Here is a 20,399-nt window from a genome sequence, read left to right on the forward strand (position 1 = left end):
CGTTTGGCTATGTTTAAACATAACAAACTTGAATGTTTGTGTCCATATGTGACAATGAATGAAACATATCCATCACTTCACTCCGAAATCAGAACGATCGTCATCTGAGTGGAGAGCAACTGGTGAACTTCGTCCAAAGTTCCCGAAAACACAACAATCGGCCCGGAACTTTTCAGCCCAGGTTAGAAGAGCACATTCGTTTCTGATTAGGACCATACCTAGCCGTTACTAAAGATATTTGATTCAATCCCAAACTTTTCGCAGTCGGTTTAAAAAATCGGCTGAAAGTTTGATTTCAAAAGAGATACTGCTTACAATTGAGATACCGCTCAAATACTTGTAACGGTTTTTGAACAGTTTGAGGAAATGTGATGGAACTTGACAATAATTAATGAAAATCTATCATAAAATATTCAACACTTTATTGTGAGATTTTCATTTAATGCATTACAAAAACATGACATTTCTTCGGGCGTATTCACTACTAACTCTCAGTAAGCAATTTTTTCAGTCTCAAACTCCAGCACAGCTATCAATTCAGCATGAAATTTAGTTAACTACCTAGCCTCAAAACTTACCGTTGTTCGTGTCTATCAACCTGTCAATGAAGACCTGTACATCTGTTGTACAAATTTTTGAGGATTGGGTGTGTGTGTGTGTGTTTGTGCGAAAGTCTATCCTGTTTCCTTCGTAGAACCGATTTGCGTCCGTTGCCACACATTCCCTTGTAACTTTGCCTGTGTGTACGATATTTTTCGGCGGGCCGATTCGGCCAATATATCTCTCCATTATCGGTGGTTTCGCCGGTCTTGCTTTGGTAGTATAAGTGGGTCTTGTTGTATAGTTTCCATGTCTTTGTTTTATTCTTGTTGTTTTTCCTTTCTCAGACGGTCTGCTTCTTCGGGCACTTTTTGAGCCCATAGTGTTCTTGAGTTGCGAGCTGTCTCGCTGGCGGTTTCCTCTACTGGTTTTTTCGATTCTGGTATGCTCTTATGAAAACAGGTGATTCTCAGAAAAACTATCACTCGAGAGTGATATCGTGACTAAAAAACTCCACTTTCCCTCAATGGTGAAGTCATTCCATTTGGAACGGAGGTGAAATATCTTGGCATTATTTTTGATAAGAAAACTCATCTGGAACGCTTACTTGGAAAAGGTTTTACACAAAGCCAGACTGTCCCTATGGACATGTCGAAGGATTTGTGGTAAAACTTGTGGTAAAACTTATGATTTAGGTCCCAAACAAAACAATTGGGTTTATGTGATGATTGACAGACCAATGATCACTTATGGAGCAATTGTCTGGTGGCCGAAAGCTTTACGGAAAACGGCTCAAGCGAAGCTCTCTGGCTTGTTAGGAATCACACGTTAAAATGTAGGACCTACTCAGTCTTTAGCTCGCATAAGTGTCTCAACTTCTGATAGTTGTCGTTCGTATGGGGGCGACAGCTGATTAACGGAAAAACAGATTTTTTTTACAGAGACAGGCTTGTCTAGCCATCAGTGGTGCCATCAGTACCACATGGTCAGCGGCCATGGAGATCCTTCTAGATCTAACTCTCCACATTTTTCTGGAGAGAGAGGCAAGATGGACTGCATACAGATTTTCGCACATTGGCAATTGCACAAACCAATTTAATGCAGAGTACAACAGACTGCTGGTTGACACTGGAAGTCACAGCATTCTGGAAATGACTTCTGACTTGATGTCTCCAACTGTCAACTACAATCTGCCTTATAAAGTATTGTTCCCGAGTAGAGAGGATTAGATCCTCCCTGAGAAAGAAATATCGAGGGCAGATGGTTGGTTCACAGATGAATCAAAAACACCTCCAGGTTTTGGTGCAGGTGTTTTCAGTCGCAGACCCAGGACAGATATCAACTTGCCTAGGAACCTATGCGACTAGTCAATACAAATATTCTCGGACAGTCAAGCGGCGTTGGAAGCTCTGGGCTCCTACCAAGCGACGTCTAAATTGGTAGCAAATTGTCATAAACACTCTCCTCGATAGTAAGACTCAACAGATTGTCTCTGGTCTGGATTCATGGCCATACTGGCCTGGAAAGCAATGATGCTGCTGACTCCCCTGCAAAGGAGGGTGCTGCAAGCAGCTTCATCGGACCTGAACCTGTCATTGTCATCGCTTTAGACTTTGCCAAACAAATATTGAACACCTGTATGGCAAGAAGATTTAGGGACTTCTGGGAGAATCTTCTAGGATTGGCTCACTCCAACGTGTTATTCACCCTTCGGAGCTTGATACCAAACAGTTGTTGGACTACAGTAGGGATGAACTACGATGTATAACAGGCCTTCTCACAGGTCACTGCCATCTGAATCATCATATGCAGACCCTCGGACTGTCGGATGACTGTGTGCGTCGCCTCTGTTTGGATTATGATGAAACAGCAGAGCACACACTTTATGCCTGCCCCGCTGGGGACCGGATCAAATTTTCAGAGTTTGGCAAAGCCGTACTCTTACTATCTGACCTGAAAGACAACTAATCGGCTGCGTTAAGAAACTGGGTTTATTTGGTCGATTGCGAATAGGTGTGAACCACAATAAATCCTTGCGTGTTGCGGTGGAGGGTCGAATAGACCCACTCTTACTTAATCTAGTGAGATTATTTATATACATATTAAACGAAACAAATTGCATGAAAACAAGAAACACTTCAGATATCCACGAAAAAACAAAATATTGTTTATCCAAATATTGATAAAATTTAAAAACGACTCTACTGAATAAAAATCATCTCTTGTTTTTTCAAAAAGTAACATTACCTAAATGTAGTTGGATAGTCTATACTATAGAATTTAACGTTTTCGTACTTCTGTTCTTAATATATAATTCTCATTTTGAGACAATCTAACGACTAGTTTCGTTTCAGCCTCTCTCAGGAATTTCGGTACAAGAGTATCTGAACTATTTTCGCGAAAAAAGAAAGAAGTCGCCAAGGAAGCCGAAGAAGGTGCAGATCAGATTGAGAAAGTAATCGACAAGAAAACCAACGAAGCTGCCGAGTTAGCTGAAGAAGTCAAAAAAGATGGGAAAAACTTTGCAAATGATATTGGTGAGACAATCATTTTTATAGAAGCTATTTTTCAATTTCAATTTTTCTACCTAACTTAAAATACTTTTGTTACTTTCAAAGTTAAACATTCAGTATTATTCTATGAAAGGTTACCTTTTGGTTTACTCACTGTCAAGCTTGGTTTTTCTTAAATTATTATTTATGAAACTGTAAACAATTTTTATTCATTGTTCTATTTTATGAATGACCTTGGAACTATATATTTTAAATAATAAATTGTGATTTTTTTGAAAATAAAATGGCTTTATTGATAATGGCACTCCCATAGAACTGCGTGTCATACTTTCTTATTATTCCTATTTACTCATGTAAGGACTAGACTAGTTGACTGTGCTTTTTGTCTAGAATCTTCCATTTACCTTGTTTCAATAATACCGGATGTATATTTCCTAAATGGGACAAGTGATCCTGATAATCCGTGACTTTTAGATTATGTCAGAACCAACCCTATAATGAGGAAATTAGAAACCAGTCATTCATATAGTGTTCAATTTTGACCACAACCAAGAGAAATATCGTAACTAGATTTCAAGTAAAAAAATACAATTTTCCTTTTTTTCTGGTCCGAAAAAAAAACTGTAGATTTCCATGATATTACACAATTCATCTGCTAGATTGCTGCTTAAAAATTCTTATATTTTTTTTCAGACGAAGCTGCAGAAAAAACCAAAAATGACTTGAACGAAGACTTAAATGATGCTGGCAAAAAGATTCAGGAGACTGGACAAGCTGCTGAAAATACTCTTCAGGAAAGTTTACTGAACATTGGTAGAGCTATCGACGAAAAGATCCGTGATACAGACACAGCTATCCAGCGGACAGCTCAAACAGCTGATCAGAAATGGCGGGAAACAGAAGCAGCTGTCGCTCAGAAAGTCAGAGAGACGGAAGAAGCTGCTGAAGCTAAGAGGAAGGCACTTGCAGAAGGATTAAGGAATACTGCGCAAAACATTGACACTAAAATCAAACAAACAGAAAGCGCTGTTCAACAAAAGGCAAAGGAGGCTGCTGATGCGGCAGAAGCTAAGAAAAGATCGTTAGCAGAAGGAGCGCTTACTGCCGCTCAAAGTATTGATAACAAAATAAAAGAAACTGGGGAAGCTATACAACGAACTGCTCGTGCAGCGTCTGAGGAAGCCGAGGCTAAGAAAAAAGCTCTTGCTGAAGGTGTCCAACAGACAGTTCGAAATGTCGACAACAAAATAAAAGAAACCGAAGATAAAATTGGAAACAAGGCTCGAGAAGCAGCCGATGCAGCAGAAGCTAAGCGGCGAGCACTAGCAGAAGGCGTGCAGAACGCTGCTCATAATGTCGATAACAAACTTAAAGAAACAGTAGAAGCGGCCGAAGCAAAAAGACAAGACATAATCCAAGGCACCCAGAACGTAGCTAGAAACATCGACAACAAGCTTAGAGAAACTGAAGATGTTTTGGCAAGAAAAGCTCGTGAAGCAACTGAAGCAGCGGAGGCTAAAAAGAGGGAACTTGCAGCAGGTGTTCAGAACGTAGCTCATAATGTTGATAACAAAATTCATGAAGCGAAAAATGCAGCAGATGCCAAGAAACGTGATCTTGTCGAAGGAGCCCAAAATCTCGCTAGAAATATAGATAGCAAAGTTCATGAAACGGCAGAGGCTACTGAAGCTAAAAAAAGAGAAATGATTGAAGGGGCGCAGAACTTTACAAGAAGCATCGACAATAAAATTCACGAGACATCCGAAGCAGCTGAAGCTAAAAGACGAGAACTTGCTGCAGGAGCTCAGCATTTGGCACAGAACGTAGCGCGAACAGTCGATAACAAGGTGCAAGAAACAGCAGAAGCAGCTGAAGCGAAGAGGAAGGCCTTAGCAGAAGGAGCACTGAACGCCGCTAGAAACGTTGATAACAGACTTCATGAAACTGCTAGAGCAGCTGAAGCAAAGAAAGATGAACTCGCCGAGGGAGCGAAAAATTTTGCAGTAAATGCAGCTAGAAACATTGATAACAAGCTACATGAATCCACCGAGGCAGCAGACGAGAAAAGAAGGCAGTTGGTTCAAGGTGCACATAATTTGGAGAAGGCAGCCCAAGGTAAGCCGTCATTTCTTTGTGATTCAGACCCCAAATTAGTTTAATCCTATTCAGATAATATAATTCACTCTTGTTTAATATTGTTTTTTATGCTTGAACTTTCATTGGTAATGAAGGGTCATCATTGGGACAAATTGCTCAACTTAACAATGAGTCATGACGCTTCAAACTAGGTTTGGGTAGTGAAACTGATGAACAGTATTTCAGTATTTCAGAAAATCTCGTGGTAAGGATAATATCGGCCACGATAAAGAAAGCAGAGTTTTCACGATGCTGATCTCACGAATATTTTAGCATACTCATCCCATGAGAGAGTAGTGCCAATTCCAGAATGAATTATATAATAAGAAGAGAAGCAATTCTGTGTTTTAGTAGAGATGATTTTAGAATGGTGATTATGGTTTGGATGATTAGAAAGTATACGTAAGTCAGAGATCGTAAATGAGAAGAGATAGGAACGTATTCATATAACACTTTATTGTGAGATTCTCACTTGAGAGTTTTCAAAACTTCTACACGTGTTTCACTATATTACAGCTTCTAGCTATTTCTACGTCGTGTTTTTTTATATTATACTTATTTGAATCCTAATAACTACTAAAACCTGACAATTTCTATTCAATATATTTTCGATCTAATGCATTTTTTTTGCCATTTTAGGAACAAACTCATCAAACTGGACATAATAAATACAAAACTAGCTGTGACGTTATATTGCATTATTACCAATTTCATCGCGTTACAAAAAAATTTGTAAATAAAAATTAATCAAATATATTTGGTCATCGAGAAATAGTTCTGAGTTCTCAAATCCATTGATTACTAAGCATTCCAAAACATTGAGTTTCGAACCTTTATTATCCAAATGCAATAAAACATCGTAATCACGTTCGAACTCGTCCTCCCCTGTCAAAAGATTTATTATTTTCTATAAATTCACTCAAAATATTGTTTCTTCTAAAGGCTATTTCCAAATATTTGTTTTTCAAGAAATGAGTGATATTATTGGTTAGTAAATTAATGTTTTTTAAAATTGCATAGACCTGGCGTAACATTGTTTCCGTAATTTTTTTCAGAAAGAATTGAATCAGTGATCCACCTTCTGAACGTTTTTGACAGCAATGTGTTTAATGAAACCCAGTTCTTGTTGAAAATTGCTTTCTTGTAGTGAAATGTTCAATAATCTGTGAAGCATACTATTGAATGAGGTTACTTTATGTTGATTTGGATGTGTCAATGAATTGTGAATGACAATACTTGTATGAAATTTTTTGTGGAAAATTGCAAGGTCATATTTATTGTTGTAAATCATGTCCTAAATAAAATAACGCCGGCCGCCACTGGAAGCCATAAACCAATTGTGACGTGGCTAAGAACGCGCTCAGTCCGACCAACTTTTCGCGAATGTTCGATATTCGAGTGGCGATAATAATGTCAAATTTTTCCATGGCATTGCGATGAATTTTTTACTACCTTTGATTGCCAAATATAAACGCGTGTACTCAATTATTGGTAAACCCACGGGTATTGGTAACATTTGGTGTCGTAAGTGGAATAATTGACTGAACATTTTCTGATTATGGTGAAAACAAGGAGTGGACGACGAGATGGAAAAGCTTGACAAAAGGCTTTACAAGCGAGACTGGAGGAGAATGTAAAACACAGAAGAGAGGAAGACGAAGAAAGAAACAGAGAAGAATATCGTAAATTATTGGTAAATATTCAGAGGAAAACAAGAAAAAGACAAGATAAAAAGTGTACCTTCATTTATTTGAAGATTTAAATTCCTCCCAAGTGAGTAGAGGGGAGGTACAGGAATTGATTGGCGAAGAATTTGGAAAAGTATTTCAACAAACAAAGAAGGGGTTGGAAAAAGTAGTCGATGAGAAGCTTGAGGGAGCTGAAAGGAAACTTGAAAAGAAGCTTAAAGGAGTCGATAAAAAAACAAGGATACCCAGTTACCAGAAGAACAACTTTCCACCAGACGTGACAAAGTAGCGGACAGATGGGGGGCGAGCTTCTCTACCTCCCGCTGCTGAGGGTTCCCTCTCTCCTAGAGGATAGCAACATGTAAGGGTCCCTTGTCCAGGGATACGCACAGAAAATATGAGGTATCACCTGACTATGGTGTTGTACGATCGTTAACAGCCTCTGAAGTTGACACTACTTTCATGATAAGGCAATATGTCAACGTAGCGCAGAAGGAGGATCCGATCTTGAAAACTGTACAAAAATGGGTTGACAAAGGAGTAGGGCCTGCTGGCCAAGCACGGCCAGCAGGAAAAGAGTTACTGGCTCCAATGGGACTCCATGTGTATTCGAGATGACCTAGTCACTCGGAAATGGGAAAGCCCGGATGGAGGAACCCACAAATTCCAGATGATCCTTCCTAATACGTGTATCACGAATATACTTGAACAGCTCCAGGATGGTGCACTGAAGGGCATTTCAGAGTAAATAGAACTCTAGCGAGAGTGCAGGAGAGGTACTATTGGGTCAATTGTCGTCGAGATGTGGGAAGGTGGTGTAAGCGCTGTGACCTGTGATCTTAAAGAAAGGACCCGAAGACAAGGCAAAGAGGACAGTGTCAGTGTCAGAGTCAGTGGGTGCCTTTTCGAGAGAATCGCAGTTGACATTCTGGGACCACCCTTATGACCACATCCGGTAACATGTACCTTATGGTTGTGGTGGACTACTTTTCCAAATAGCCCGAAGTAGTAGCCTTACCCAAACAAGAGGCTAAAACAGTGGCAGAAGCCCTGTTGCAGAACGTAATTACCAGACACGGACTACCCCAGAAACTACACTTGGATCAACCTAAGAGACTGAAATAAACTGGTTCCTCTCTTTCTGTTGGCATACAGGAGCTCCCAACATGAAACGACAGGTTACACACCATCCATATTACTAAGTGGCCGAGAACTGAAGCTTCCCATAGATGAATTGTGTGGTAGCCTAGAAGTACCTATTTCAGAGTATGTGAATGACCTGAAGGAGAGACTAGAAATTGTACATACATTTGTCAGATCCAAATTACACCTTTGACAAAAAGACGCTGTCGGTGAGTTTCAAGGAGGGCGATGTAGTGTGGCTCTACCTACCCCAACGTCGGAAATGTTTGTGTCCCAAGTTGCAGAGACCTTGGCAAGGATCTCACTTGGTTGCCAAAAAGATTAACGATCTGGTGTACAGAATCCAAATATTACCCAGAAGCAAGTCTAAAATTGTTCACATAGAGAAATTGAGTCCGTACATGGGTCGTGATGCTCCCTCTTGGAATGTTGTTCGGAGCGAACAACATCAGGAAAGAGGGTAGCGTTGCAAATCATCAGTTAATTATCAGGAAACCCACGGGTAAAAACATAACATTATTAATAGTTTCAGTGATAGTCAAGTCTGGAGAATTTATTGAGCTATTCACTTCTATCCATCCATAAATTTAATCGAAGGGTGGATATTAATGACAAATGAAAGTTCAGTACTGATACGATATATTGCATGTCGAAGAGAAAGGTTCAATAGATTGAGAATTCGGAACGATTGTTCAGTGACCAAATAGATTTGAATACTTTTCCTTTATTGATGATGAAATTGATAATTGGGGTAGATATTAACGAAGGAAATAAGATGTCACAGGTAGTTTTGTCTTTATTATATGTCCAGTGTAATGAGTTTGAACCTAAAATAGTTAAATTTTATTATGCAGAAAATGTATTAGCTTGTAATTGTCAGGTAGTACTTAATAGTCATTAATATTCAAATCACTATAATATATTGAAGCTGGATGTAGAAATTGTTACTATTGAAACATGCCTGAAGAAGCTATTGTATAGTGAAACACGTGTCGCCGTTCTGTAAACTCACATTGAAGTGTTATTTGAATACCTTATAATGTATTTTAATTGAGTATCGGCCATTTTCATCACCTATCTGAACAAAAATTATGTTGTTCTTGGAAGTTTCAAGTCGGATTTCAGGATAAAAGTAAAATGTATATCACCTACTAAAGTGATCAATTATTAATGTAGCTATTTAGATTACAGGCATTTTTCTTAGTTTTTCGGTAAACTTGCTCAATATATTTGAATGACCAATATATTTGAATGACCAATATATTTAAATGAACCTCTTTTGAATTTCATTTTAGATAAACTCAACCAAGCAGCATATAATATCAATACTGGATTTCACAATGCCGAAATTTCAATGGATAATAAGTTACGAGAAGCAGCCCATAAAACGGAAAATACGCTTCAGCAAGGAGCTGATAATTTACAAAATGCCTTTGATAATACTGTCAAACATACAAACAATTTTGCCAATCAACAGAAACAACAGATGCAGGTAACGTATTACCTACTAAAAGTAAATTGATTGAAATTTTAAATACACTGACCCACCATTCATGATAATAAATACAAATTTTCGTAATATATACATTATTTCCAATATGTGTTTCACTACATAGTGGCCCGACTGAGAAAACTACTATGTAGTGAAACGTGTCAATATTGTGAAAATTTGTAATCATTATCATGAAATTGATATACGAGGTCTGTTAAGAAAATAAGGTGAATTTTCATTTTCCTTCAGAAATATTCATTTATGCATCAACTTCTTTTGTGTCCCCTTCAAAGTAGTCCCACTCAGATATAATACTATTGTAACAGCGGTTTTTTTTAATCCTCGAAGCAGATCTTTTTAGTATGACCTTGGGCTGTCTCAGCGATTCGGTTTTTATCTCTTCAATCGTCGCAAAATTCTGCTCTTTAATGGGTCTCTTGGGGCCAAATCTGGTGAGTATGGTGGCCAGGGCATGATTACGGTATTGTTTTTGGCCAAAAAATTAACAGCATATAATGACGTTGAGCAGTTGCATTATCGTATTGCAAAAACCATTGTTTTTCCACAATACCGGACGTTTTCTCTGTATTGCGTCTCGCAAGGGGCAGTTCAAGTATTACATAGGCACTATGGGGGGGCAGGGGTTCTTCTTTTGATTATTTTTTATGAAATGGGGGCGGGAGGTCTAGATGGTGATTACGTCAGCAGCAGTCATTTACTTTTCTACACATATCTACACATTGTCAAGGTTTGAAAAATGAAAAATGCATATAACAGTGCTTACGTATGCATGGGAGGGGGTAATAGCTTCGCCTAATTTTGCTGACAAAGGGGGCGGGGGTAAATACTTGAAGGCCCCTCAAACGGCGTGTAACAAATAACCAGTCAGTATATTGATTCAGTCTGTGGTGAAAAATGTCTTCGATTATTTCATTGTGAGATTTTCATTTATTAAACAGTTTATAAAACCGCAACACGTGTTTCAGACTTATTCATACTAACTAAATTTCACCTGCTTAGTACTTCATATGATTTGAACTATATGACTTTGTAACTACTCAATACTAATTATTTCACCTGAATTTACGTATTAATTTACTAATTACGTACCAATTTGAACATAGAAGAAGCTATCGTATAGGGAAACATGTGTTGCGTTTTTGTGAACTGTTTAGTGAAAATCTCACAACAATATGTTACTTACATTCGTTGTCATGCATTTTCGTGTCTTCGTACAGTGTACAGTGGGCGTGAAGCTGTATTTCAATGAGAAATGTTTTTTGTTTCTTCTTCTACTGTTACTCAGAGTATAGAGTAAAATTGGTCATCTTCCAACCCAATCGATGTCCATTATGAATTTTGCGGATATATGACCGACGTCCAATACCTATCTAGTGGGCTGAAAAGTTCATAGGATAACACGGAGATGGCGCTACTAGCATAGAATCCATATTATTTTTAGTTAATCCTAACCTTCAAAAGACACCTGTACAAATTTCACAGCTGTCGAACTGTTAATTTGAGTGAAGCAACTTTTGTTAGTTTGAAAAAAATGGATAAAAAGAAATTTCGTGTATTGATGAAGCATTGCTTTTTGGCAAAAAACAATACTGTTGAAACGAAGGCTTGGTTTGATAAACATTAAACAGGAAAATCAACCGTTGAAATGTGGTTTGCTAAGTTTAAACAAGTGGATGCCCGAAAGAGGTTTTTACCGACGCGATGAAATCATCAAAAGAGACCACAAAATAGTTTTGGATGACTGCAAAGTGAAGTTGATCCAGATATCTGAGGCTCAAAGGTATATGTTGGACATATCGTCCATTAATATTTGGGTATGTGAAAGCTCTGTTCAAACTGGGTGCCACACGAGCTCACAATCGATCAAAAATAACAAGAATTGATAATTCTGAGCAGAGTTTGAAGCTGTTCCACCATAAAAAACCCGAATTTATGCGACGATATGTGAAATAAATGAAACATGACTCCATCATTTCACACCAGAATAAAAAACGATCGTTATCTGAGTGGACTGCACGTGGTGAACTGACTAAAGCGTGCAATGACGCAACAGTCTGCTGTATACCTATGTTATGGTATCAGTATGCGCATGGCATTATATTCATCGACCAGGTTCGTTCCAACCAGCGTCAGAAACAGTTTCTGACAGTCAGGATTGTGCGCAGTAATGTGATTGCGTTCCAACGTGAGTTTCCAACCATTAGTAAACTATCAGTTTTCTGTTCCATCCAAGATTCAAACCTGTTCGAAATCTATCAGAATGGTTTCCATTAATCTAACCATTAATCTGACGCATGCGTATTCCATATTTCTGTTTTATGTTCATGCAACTTGCAAACAACATAACCTGCAAAAATTGTAATAAAATAAATTATGTATTTGCTGGCGCTGGAAAAATTAGGAATTCTTTAAGTGAACCTAAAATATGAACATCTTTAATTACACAAATTAATTATTGCGGTGACCTACTTTTACCTCCCAGTTCCATGTTGATTAGTAAATAGAATAGAGATATAAAATACTTCAACCTTCTTTTACTCTTATTTGCTGATGATACCCTTGTATATACGGAAAACTGTGATTTAAAAGAAGCTGTACAAAATATCAATATATCTTTAAAGATCATTGAATTATATCTACAAGTGAATAAACTCAAATTGAATATCAATAAATCTAAGGCAATGATGGTTACAACAAATTCGAATCAAAAAAAGATTGATACTAACGACATTAATATTAGCATATTCAATAATCAACTCACAATTGTAAATGAAATTAAGTACCTAGGATTCATTATAGACCATCAATTAAATTTGAATAAGCATGCCGAATATACCATTAGAAAGATATATGTAAGAAAAAGTATTTTTTCTCTAGAATTTCAAAATCTTTATCAACCTTTGCTAGACTAACATGTTACAACTGCATAATGAGGCCACACTTTGACTACTGCGCCACACTGATGTATGTATTCAATCAAAATCAAATGGGATAGTTGCAGAAACTACAAAATCGAGGTATGAGAATCATTTTGAGATGCAACCAATATATACCTTTATTGAATCTATGTTGAATACTCTACAGTGGCAGCCGGTACATAAAAGAATGTATTATTTGAGCATGATTTTAATTTTCAAAATTTCGAGTGGGATACAACCAGCCTATCTTAGCAGATATTTAGTTCGAAATAGTGACATTCATTCATATAACACAAGAACATGTAATACATTTTATAGATCCCGAACAAATTATAAGAGTGAAATGAATTCATTGTTCTTTAAAGGTTTTGATAGTTTCAATAAGTTACCTGATGAAATAAAACATGTAAATTCCTTAAAAAAGTTATTATTAGAATATATCAAATTGTAATACATGACGCACTGTAAAATTATGTACGTTTATAAATTATTCATATATGCATAACTATATATTGTATATTAGGATTCCTAAAATATAGGCTACTACTACTACTACTACTCTCCAGAAATACACATTAGATTTATTTTTGAAGGTTATGTTGAAATTCCATGCCAAACTTCAGTTGAACTATCAGCTGTCAGCTGTTCCAATCAGAAATTTCAAATTAATCAGAAACCAATATCTACCAGACATGCGCGTTGATAACGATTTACAAACTGTTAGAAATCTGTTGGTGACTCAAGGTTGGAACGAACCTGTGAGAGAGAAGAGAAAACCATCATCAGCGACTATTGGGGCGTTTGAAGGACAAAATCGCGGAATTGGGCTTTGAATTGCTTTCGCATCCAGATTTTCAGATCTGGCCCCCATCGATGGTGAAGAGGTAATCGTCGAAACTGATGTCAATTTTTTTTAACACGCTTTTATCAGCTTCACCTGTATGTATGTATGTTTGTTTGTAACTCCAGAATTATCGACATTATTGCTTGATACAGATGGCGCTCTACGTAACTTCCTTGATATAATTTGAACTCACTTTACATGTATTTCTTCATTTGAAAATACTAGTATTATTGTGAGAAAAGCGACGGGCGACAATAATACTAGTATTTAAGCTTATTAAAAAAAACATTAGCTTCACCTGTATGTATGTATGTTTGTTTGTTTGTCAGTTTGTTTGTTTGTAACTCTCCTTTTCATTTCATATTTATTCCCGTTTGAACGCTCGGGATCTGTATTTGACAAAATTATCGACATTATTGCTTGATCTATTCGCGGGCAGATGGCGCTGTACGTAACCTCCTTGATATAATTCGAACTCACTTGTACATGTATTTCTTTATTTGAAAAAAGTATTTTTTTATTAGCACGCGCGCCTGCTGCCTTATTTGTAACCCTCCTTTTGGCTTGGTTGCTGATTTTCAGGCTCCCTCTCCGGAATCGGAAAATATCAATGGTCATTTTTCTAAACAATATACGGCTGATTGATCCCAAAGTTTAGACAAAATAAATATAGTTTCAAAATACTGAAAAACACGCTTTTATAGCATACAAATCTAAAAAAATTAAAAATAAATATAGTTTATAAAACTAAAAAATACGCTTTTATAGAACATCGAACTAAAAAGTTAAAAATATTTTTTTAATAAGTATAGAACAATAACGAACAAACATTACCCGTCCCTTTTTTCACAATAATACTTCGTTCGATATTGTTTTAAGTTTATTTAAAAAAATATTTTTAACTTTTTAGTTCGATGTTCTTTAAAAGCGTGTTCTTTAGTTTTTTAAATTATATTTATTGAGGCTAAAGACAAACCGCAAAAATTATTGTGTGAATGAAATCAAATTTTAAAAAAAAAAATGTTTTTTCCTTGGTAAGCCTACGAAATTTTCAGCTCAACCTATACATTAAAAACACTCGAAAAATGAATTATTCACTACATATTCAAATTGTCCGATTGGTATTTATTTCCAATCCAGAATCCACGGATATCAAGATGTAAATTGCGCTTGAATTTAAAATCCATCTGATATCCAGTAGTATCTAAAATTTTTTTATGAATTCAGAGAAAAAAAAAATATTGTTTTGACTCCTGTTTTAGCAATAAGTTTCAATTCGTTGATAAATGTGGTGGATCATCTGTAACTAACTATATAAATAATGGTCTACCACAGGGGTTGGTGTTTGGTTCAATTATTTTCTAATTGTATCTGAATGATTTGACATCGAATGGAAAAAATATTGCTAATAAAAATACGAGTATCATACTCAATTGAGCAGACAGTTGAAATATTAATCACGAGAATGCACGTTCCAACCAAGTTGGCGTCTTCAGGACATTAATTAAACAAATTAAAGTTCGATGTAGATTTAGTAGATGTTTGTTACAATGTCTAATGATGTAATACAAACTATTTAACTCAATTGAGAAATTTGAAATGTTCATCATTTAAGAATATTGACAAGATTAACTACATAAGTATATGATTCCTTAGGGTGGACTGCAACACTTTGGCCAGACCGTTGATAACAAAATGATGGAAACTGGAAGATTAATGGACAACAAACTGCAGCAAGGATTGAACTTACTTGATGATACCAGAAATAATCTTAACGAAGATTTAGACGAGAGTAATAAAAGAGCACATGCCGGTCTCGATGAAGCAACTGATATGGCTGCCAATATTTTCGGAAAGAGCCTATTACCCCAAAAATAAAATGATAGCGGAAACCTCTCAGAAAAATACTTCAAAAAATTATTATGACCTCGTAGTTTCGCGATTATCTCTTGATTTACAAATGCAGAAAAATGTACGCTTTTCAGCTATTGCTATAGGTATTACTTGATAAATCATCGTCAATTACCTGGTCCAAAGATTGATATTATTTGTTATTACATTGTATGCTTCGTTAGTTCATTGAGTAGATTTAATGTTTATGATTCAGTGTTGCGTCCAGTAGATGTATACGTTTCATTTGTATAAACTAACCCTAGAAATTATGAATATATATTTGATCTTATTCATTACTTTGTCAATATTTCGGAAATAAGACTCAAATTCGTTATTTTGAAACTCAAAAAGTTTTTTTTCTAAATTGAATAAATTTACTAGAAATTCGCAAAATTTTATTAAAAAAAAATAGCTTGATTGAAAATATTTCATTCACATCATTAACAATGGGCAAATTATTTCATGTGTACCCAGTGATTCATTTCTATATTCACTCGCAATAGTAAATGGATTTGAACAATGAACTTAGATGTGACCAAAACGTAATTATTGAATGTTGTTACATATGGTTTTAACGAACGGAAGAAATTTGTGCCTAACTTTGTGGTATCGAATAGTGTATTTTGGTATTCTTAGAGTATGGTCTTTATAAATAAATATGTAGATACCAAACTTTCATTCAACAAATCCAAGAGTGAAAAGCGAATAGTTCACTGACTCACATTTTCTGTAGGTAATACATCTATTTTTTATACAGATTCTAATGTGCAAAGCAAATATTTTGCTAGTTATTTATTATTCAGGATTGCATGATATTGTTGATACATTTTTTTAATATTTTTTAATGAATTGTTTTTAATGTCTATAAGAATAAAGAAAACCATTTTAGACTTTCATTCATTTGCATTCTAATATTCCTTCTCAATACTCTAAATATCACTTGTTGAATTTAAGTAAACCTTTCTTATATATTTCAGCAGACAAACAGTAACAAACCGAACTATCCTAGGTCAACTTTTGGAAGTTTCAGCTCTAAAGATCCATCAACTTGTGCTTTTGAATTCACGGAAGTTATTCTATCATCCATGGATGCATATATTCCTTTTCCAATGAAACTACCTTCTAACGGCAAACCTTGGTTCAACAAAAATTGCGAGCAAGCTGTGGCTCAAAAATCCCAGTGACGAAAACGAAATAGGTTTATTAATGCTCGCAACAACTGCAAACTTAGGATGAATGAAAGCAAAGAACTTCACAATCAGAGAATTAGGAATAAACTGCTTGCCAATCCCAACAGGTCTAGATTCTTCTGGTCGGTAGCTAAAGCTGTTAATCAGAACTTTACAAAATCCACAATTCCACCACTAATGCAAGCGAATGATTCAATTATTGCAACAGCTAGAAAAAGCAAATCTACTAGCTGAACAATTTGCGTCTCACTCCGCAGTTGATTTTCTGGCAAAGACACCACCCACTATTCCCACACTAGAATCCACAATGCCGAAAATTATTTATCGGCAGCGTCTAGTCAGGCGAATTTTGAAACAGCTTAATAACAACAAGGCGTCTGGCTCTGATGAAGTGCCCGTCATCGAACTTGAAAAGTGCGCAAATGAACTAGCACCAGTATTTTGCAGACTTTTCAACCTGTCTTACAAGAAAGGGGTTTTTCCTTCTTGTTGGAAGATTGCTGGCGTTCGGGCTCTTTCCAGAAAGGGCAAGAAATATCTTCCAAATAACTATAGACTAGTCGCTTTGCTATCAGTGATATCAAAAATCATGGAAAGAGAGAAAGGGAATATACTTTATTGTCATATAAGAGTAATGTTGTGGACAAAGTTTCACCTAATTTACAATACAGTTTTTATGTAGAAACAAAGTGCATTTAAATTGATCAATTTTCACTTGATACATAAAATCAGTTTGTAAAAATAATAAATAAATAAAAAAAAACAGTTTGTATACATAAAAACATAAAGTCATATATGATACTGAAAAATAATAAATGAGTAAAAATTTTTTTTTGTTTGTATATATAAAAACATATAAATCGTACAGGATGCTGGTAAATAATAAACAAATAAGATATTTTTTTTAAGAATATCATTATAAAATTCTTGTATATTATAGTATGGTATATCACTTAAAAAACCTTTCACAGCCTTCCTGAAGCTATGTTAATAGTTTATTTCTGTTACATTCTTTGGCAAGTGGTTGAACATTTTATAACCATTATAGATAATGGAATTCTTCATGACTGATGCCATTGGTATTGGCAACTTAATGTTGTTGGATTGCCTTGTCACATAATGGGTTGTTGGGGATTGAAATTTGTTCAAATATTTCTTAATTAAACACACTGTTTCCATTATAAAGAGATAAATCACTGTTACAATTCCATGAGTGGTAAAGAGAAAGTCGTAAACCAAACCACCATATCCTCAAATATTTGGAAGGCTTCAGCATTTTGAGCGAAACAAAGATCAACAGGCGACCTTCGTGTGTCACCCATATTTGGAATAACGCAATCGAGAAACATGGAGAATCAAGAGCTGTTGCGCTTGATATTTCTAAGGCCTTTGACTGTATCTGGCATGAGGGTTTGCTGGCCAAACTTCCTGAAAGAACGTTCCCTGTAAGTGGCCGTCGATGGATATCTCTCGAATACTTTCACCATCAACGCTGGTGTTCCTCTGGGATCCATATTGTCTCAAAACCCTCTCTTTATTGTATATCAACGACTCATTGGAAAAAACCAATAATCCAATATTGCTGACGACAGCACACTTGTCTCATCATTACATTTGGATTCCAGGACATCGCCTACGGAGGCACATCTTCACCGGCAGCAGAAGGTTGCATATCTCAATGAGGATCTAGAAGTGATTTTAAATTGGGGTGAAAGTAACCAGGTTCAAGTCAATGCCACAAAAACCCAGGCATGGGTTTTCTCCAAGGAGATAAATGTCTCCGAACCGGATATAATAATGTCAGGTCAGACAATACCGCTTTCTGCTTCGATAAGTTTGTTGGGGGTTAAAATGGACACCAATTTGGCTTGGCACAATCATGTCACTGGAATTGTAAAGGCTGCTTCTCAAAAGCTTGAAACACTGTATCGAACCAGAAAACTGTACACACCTCAGCAACTTTTGATGCTTTATAACGCTCAAATCAGAACTTATTTGGAGTATTGTTCTCATGTATGGAGCTCTGCCCCCAAACATACCCTGAATAAGTTGCTGGATTACATCCAGAAAAGAGCCATCCATCTGAGACGTGAACATCACGTGCAACCTTGATAGCCTGGAACATCGAAGAAAGGTTGGAGATTTGTCTCTCTTCTATAAATACTTTTACGAGAGGTGTTCAAGTGACTTGGTACATTTGATTCCATCAAGAGCGGTACATATCAGAAATACGCGACGGACTGTGGCTGCTCATCATTTTGAAGTTCAACTTAGTACACCTCGAATTTCACTGTTTAAGAACTCTTTCATTTGAAGATCTGCGTTTATGTGGAATAAACTTCCTGAGAACGTTTTTCCAAATGGATTTAATCTCCAGCGATTCAAATCAAATGTGAATCGCTACTTTCGCACAGGCACCGCTCTGAGAGCACCTTAAGGATTTTCCTGTAGTGCTTGTGTTTTGTCCTTCAAAAAATATCATAAGACTTCAAAATTTTATCGATAAAATGATTGTGGCAAATATTACTAACATTTGTTAGTAATGATAGTAAGTAATATCCTTCAAGTGACAAGTTTAGAATAGGAAAAATATGACCACAAGTAAAAAATTGATTCTATCAAAAAATTATATGATATGAAAGCTTTTGAGAGGAGATACAAAACCTAATCGTTGGGTCAATTTATGGCATGCCGATAAATGTTCGAACCTTTTTACACAATAAAGATATACGTAAACTCGTAAATATTATTGGACTCAGAGAGGTTCATTATATTAGGTTGTTTTAAAAGGTCTGTCCGTTTTTATTATTCTACTTCAAACTGTTATATCTCAATAAATACTCAATCGAAATAAGCGTAATTTGAATCAGTATACTTTTGCTAACGTTACACAAGTCGATTAATTCCGTCAGAATGAAAAATGTGTGCTCTGGATTCGATGAAGTCGAGTAAGGCCGTTTTTGTCTGGTCCTGATTGGCGGAGGTTCTACCAGTGAGGACGTTATCGAAATGTTTGAAAAGATGGTAGTCGGTTGGCGAGGAGGTCTAGGGAGTATGATGGGTGAGGCAAAATTTCGACGTTCAATTCGTTTGATTTTTAGACGGTTATTTATCAATTGGGAGGACGGGCGTTGTCGTGGAACAGGATCGGATCTCTTCTGTTGACAAGTGACGTTGCTGTTACCATAGTTTTCGGTAAATTTCGTCGTTTAGCTCAAAATAGGACTCTGCTGTAATGGTCTGGCCCGGTTGTAGAAAGTTATAGTGAATCACACCAGCCGCTAACCACCATACAGTAACCATGGCCTTTGCTAAGTGCCTGGATGGCTCATTGGTGTCCAACCACTGCCCTGAACGTCTCGTGTTGTCGTAGAGGATCCACTTTTCATCACAAGTGACAGTTCGATTCAAAAAAGTATCGTTTTGGTTGCACAAAAACAAAGAAGTATAGACTTCGAAACGTGACAATTTATGTCGATCGTTCAACTCATGGACACCCACTTCTCATTCAATCAATCAATCAATCAAATATACTTCATTGTCTGAAGAACTACATCTTGTAGACAAAGTAATAAATAATATGTAAGATACAAAAATCTACATAAAAAAACATACACAATTTAAACAAAATACAATAAACATAAGCTAAAAATGTGAAATACACTGAGATATTCAGCTGGAAATAACAAGACATAAAAATAAAAGTTAAGATTCAAGTGAATCGTCAAGATACTCCCGAACTGAATAATAGGCCCTATCAACAAGTAGCATTTTAACTGCTTTTTTGAATTTGTTAAGCACTTTAATTCGGGCTGGTAAGTGGTTAAACAGTTTGATCCCGTTGAATATAATTGAATCCCTAACAAGGGAGCTCGCAGGAATAGGCAGATCAATGTTACTATTGTGGCTACGAGTATTATATGAGGAAGGGGGAGATGCACAAGAATATTTTTTTTTTTATCAAGCAAATTGATTCCAAGATAAACAGGGCAGCTACTGTTAAAATACCGTGAGCTATGAA

The 20,399-nt window shown here is 36.3% G+C and overlaps 1 protein-coding gene across 2 annotated transcripts in view; it reads left to right on the forward strand.

Annotated features, from left to right (window-relative positions):
- The window catches only part of LOC111511938 (uncharacterized), a 32,476-nt gene extending 16,392 nt beyond the window's left edge, over positions 1–16,084 (forward strand). For both annotated transcript variants that reach the window (XM_074179989.1, XM_074179990.1), the window contains exons 2-5: positions 2,895–3,077; positions 3,747–5,168; positions 9,316–9,512; positions 14,952–16,084. In XM_074179989.1, coding sequence (XP_074036090.1) covers positions 2,895–3,077; positions 3,747–5,168; positions 9,316–9,512; positions 14,952–15,173 — 2,024 coding nt within the window. In that variant the 3' untranslated portion in view covers positions 15,174–16,084. The remainder of the gene's footprint in view (positions 1–2,894; positions 3,078–3,746; positions 5,169–9,315; positions 9,513–14,951) is intronic.
- The last annotated feature ends 4,315 nt before the right edge of the window (positions 16,085–20,399 follow it).

This window comes from Leptinotarsa decemlineata, unplaced genomic scaffold, assembly GCF_025532065.1.
Source record: "Leptinotarsa decemlineata unplaced genomic scaffold, Ldec_3_MD MMD2_tig00026282_RagTag_RagTag, whole genome shotgun sequence".
In the NCBI taxonomy this organism is placed as follows: Eukaryota; Metazoa; Arthropoda; class Insecta; order Coleoptera; family Chrysomelidae; genus Leptinotarsa; species Leptinotarsa decemlineata.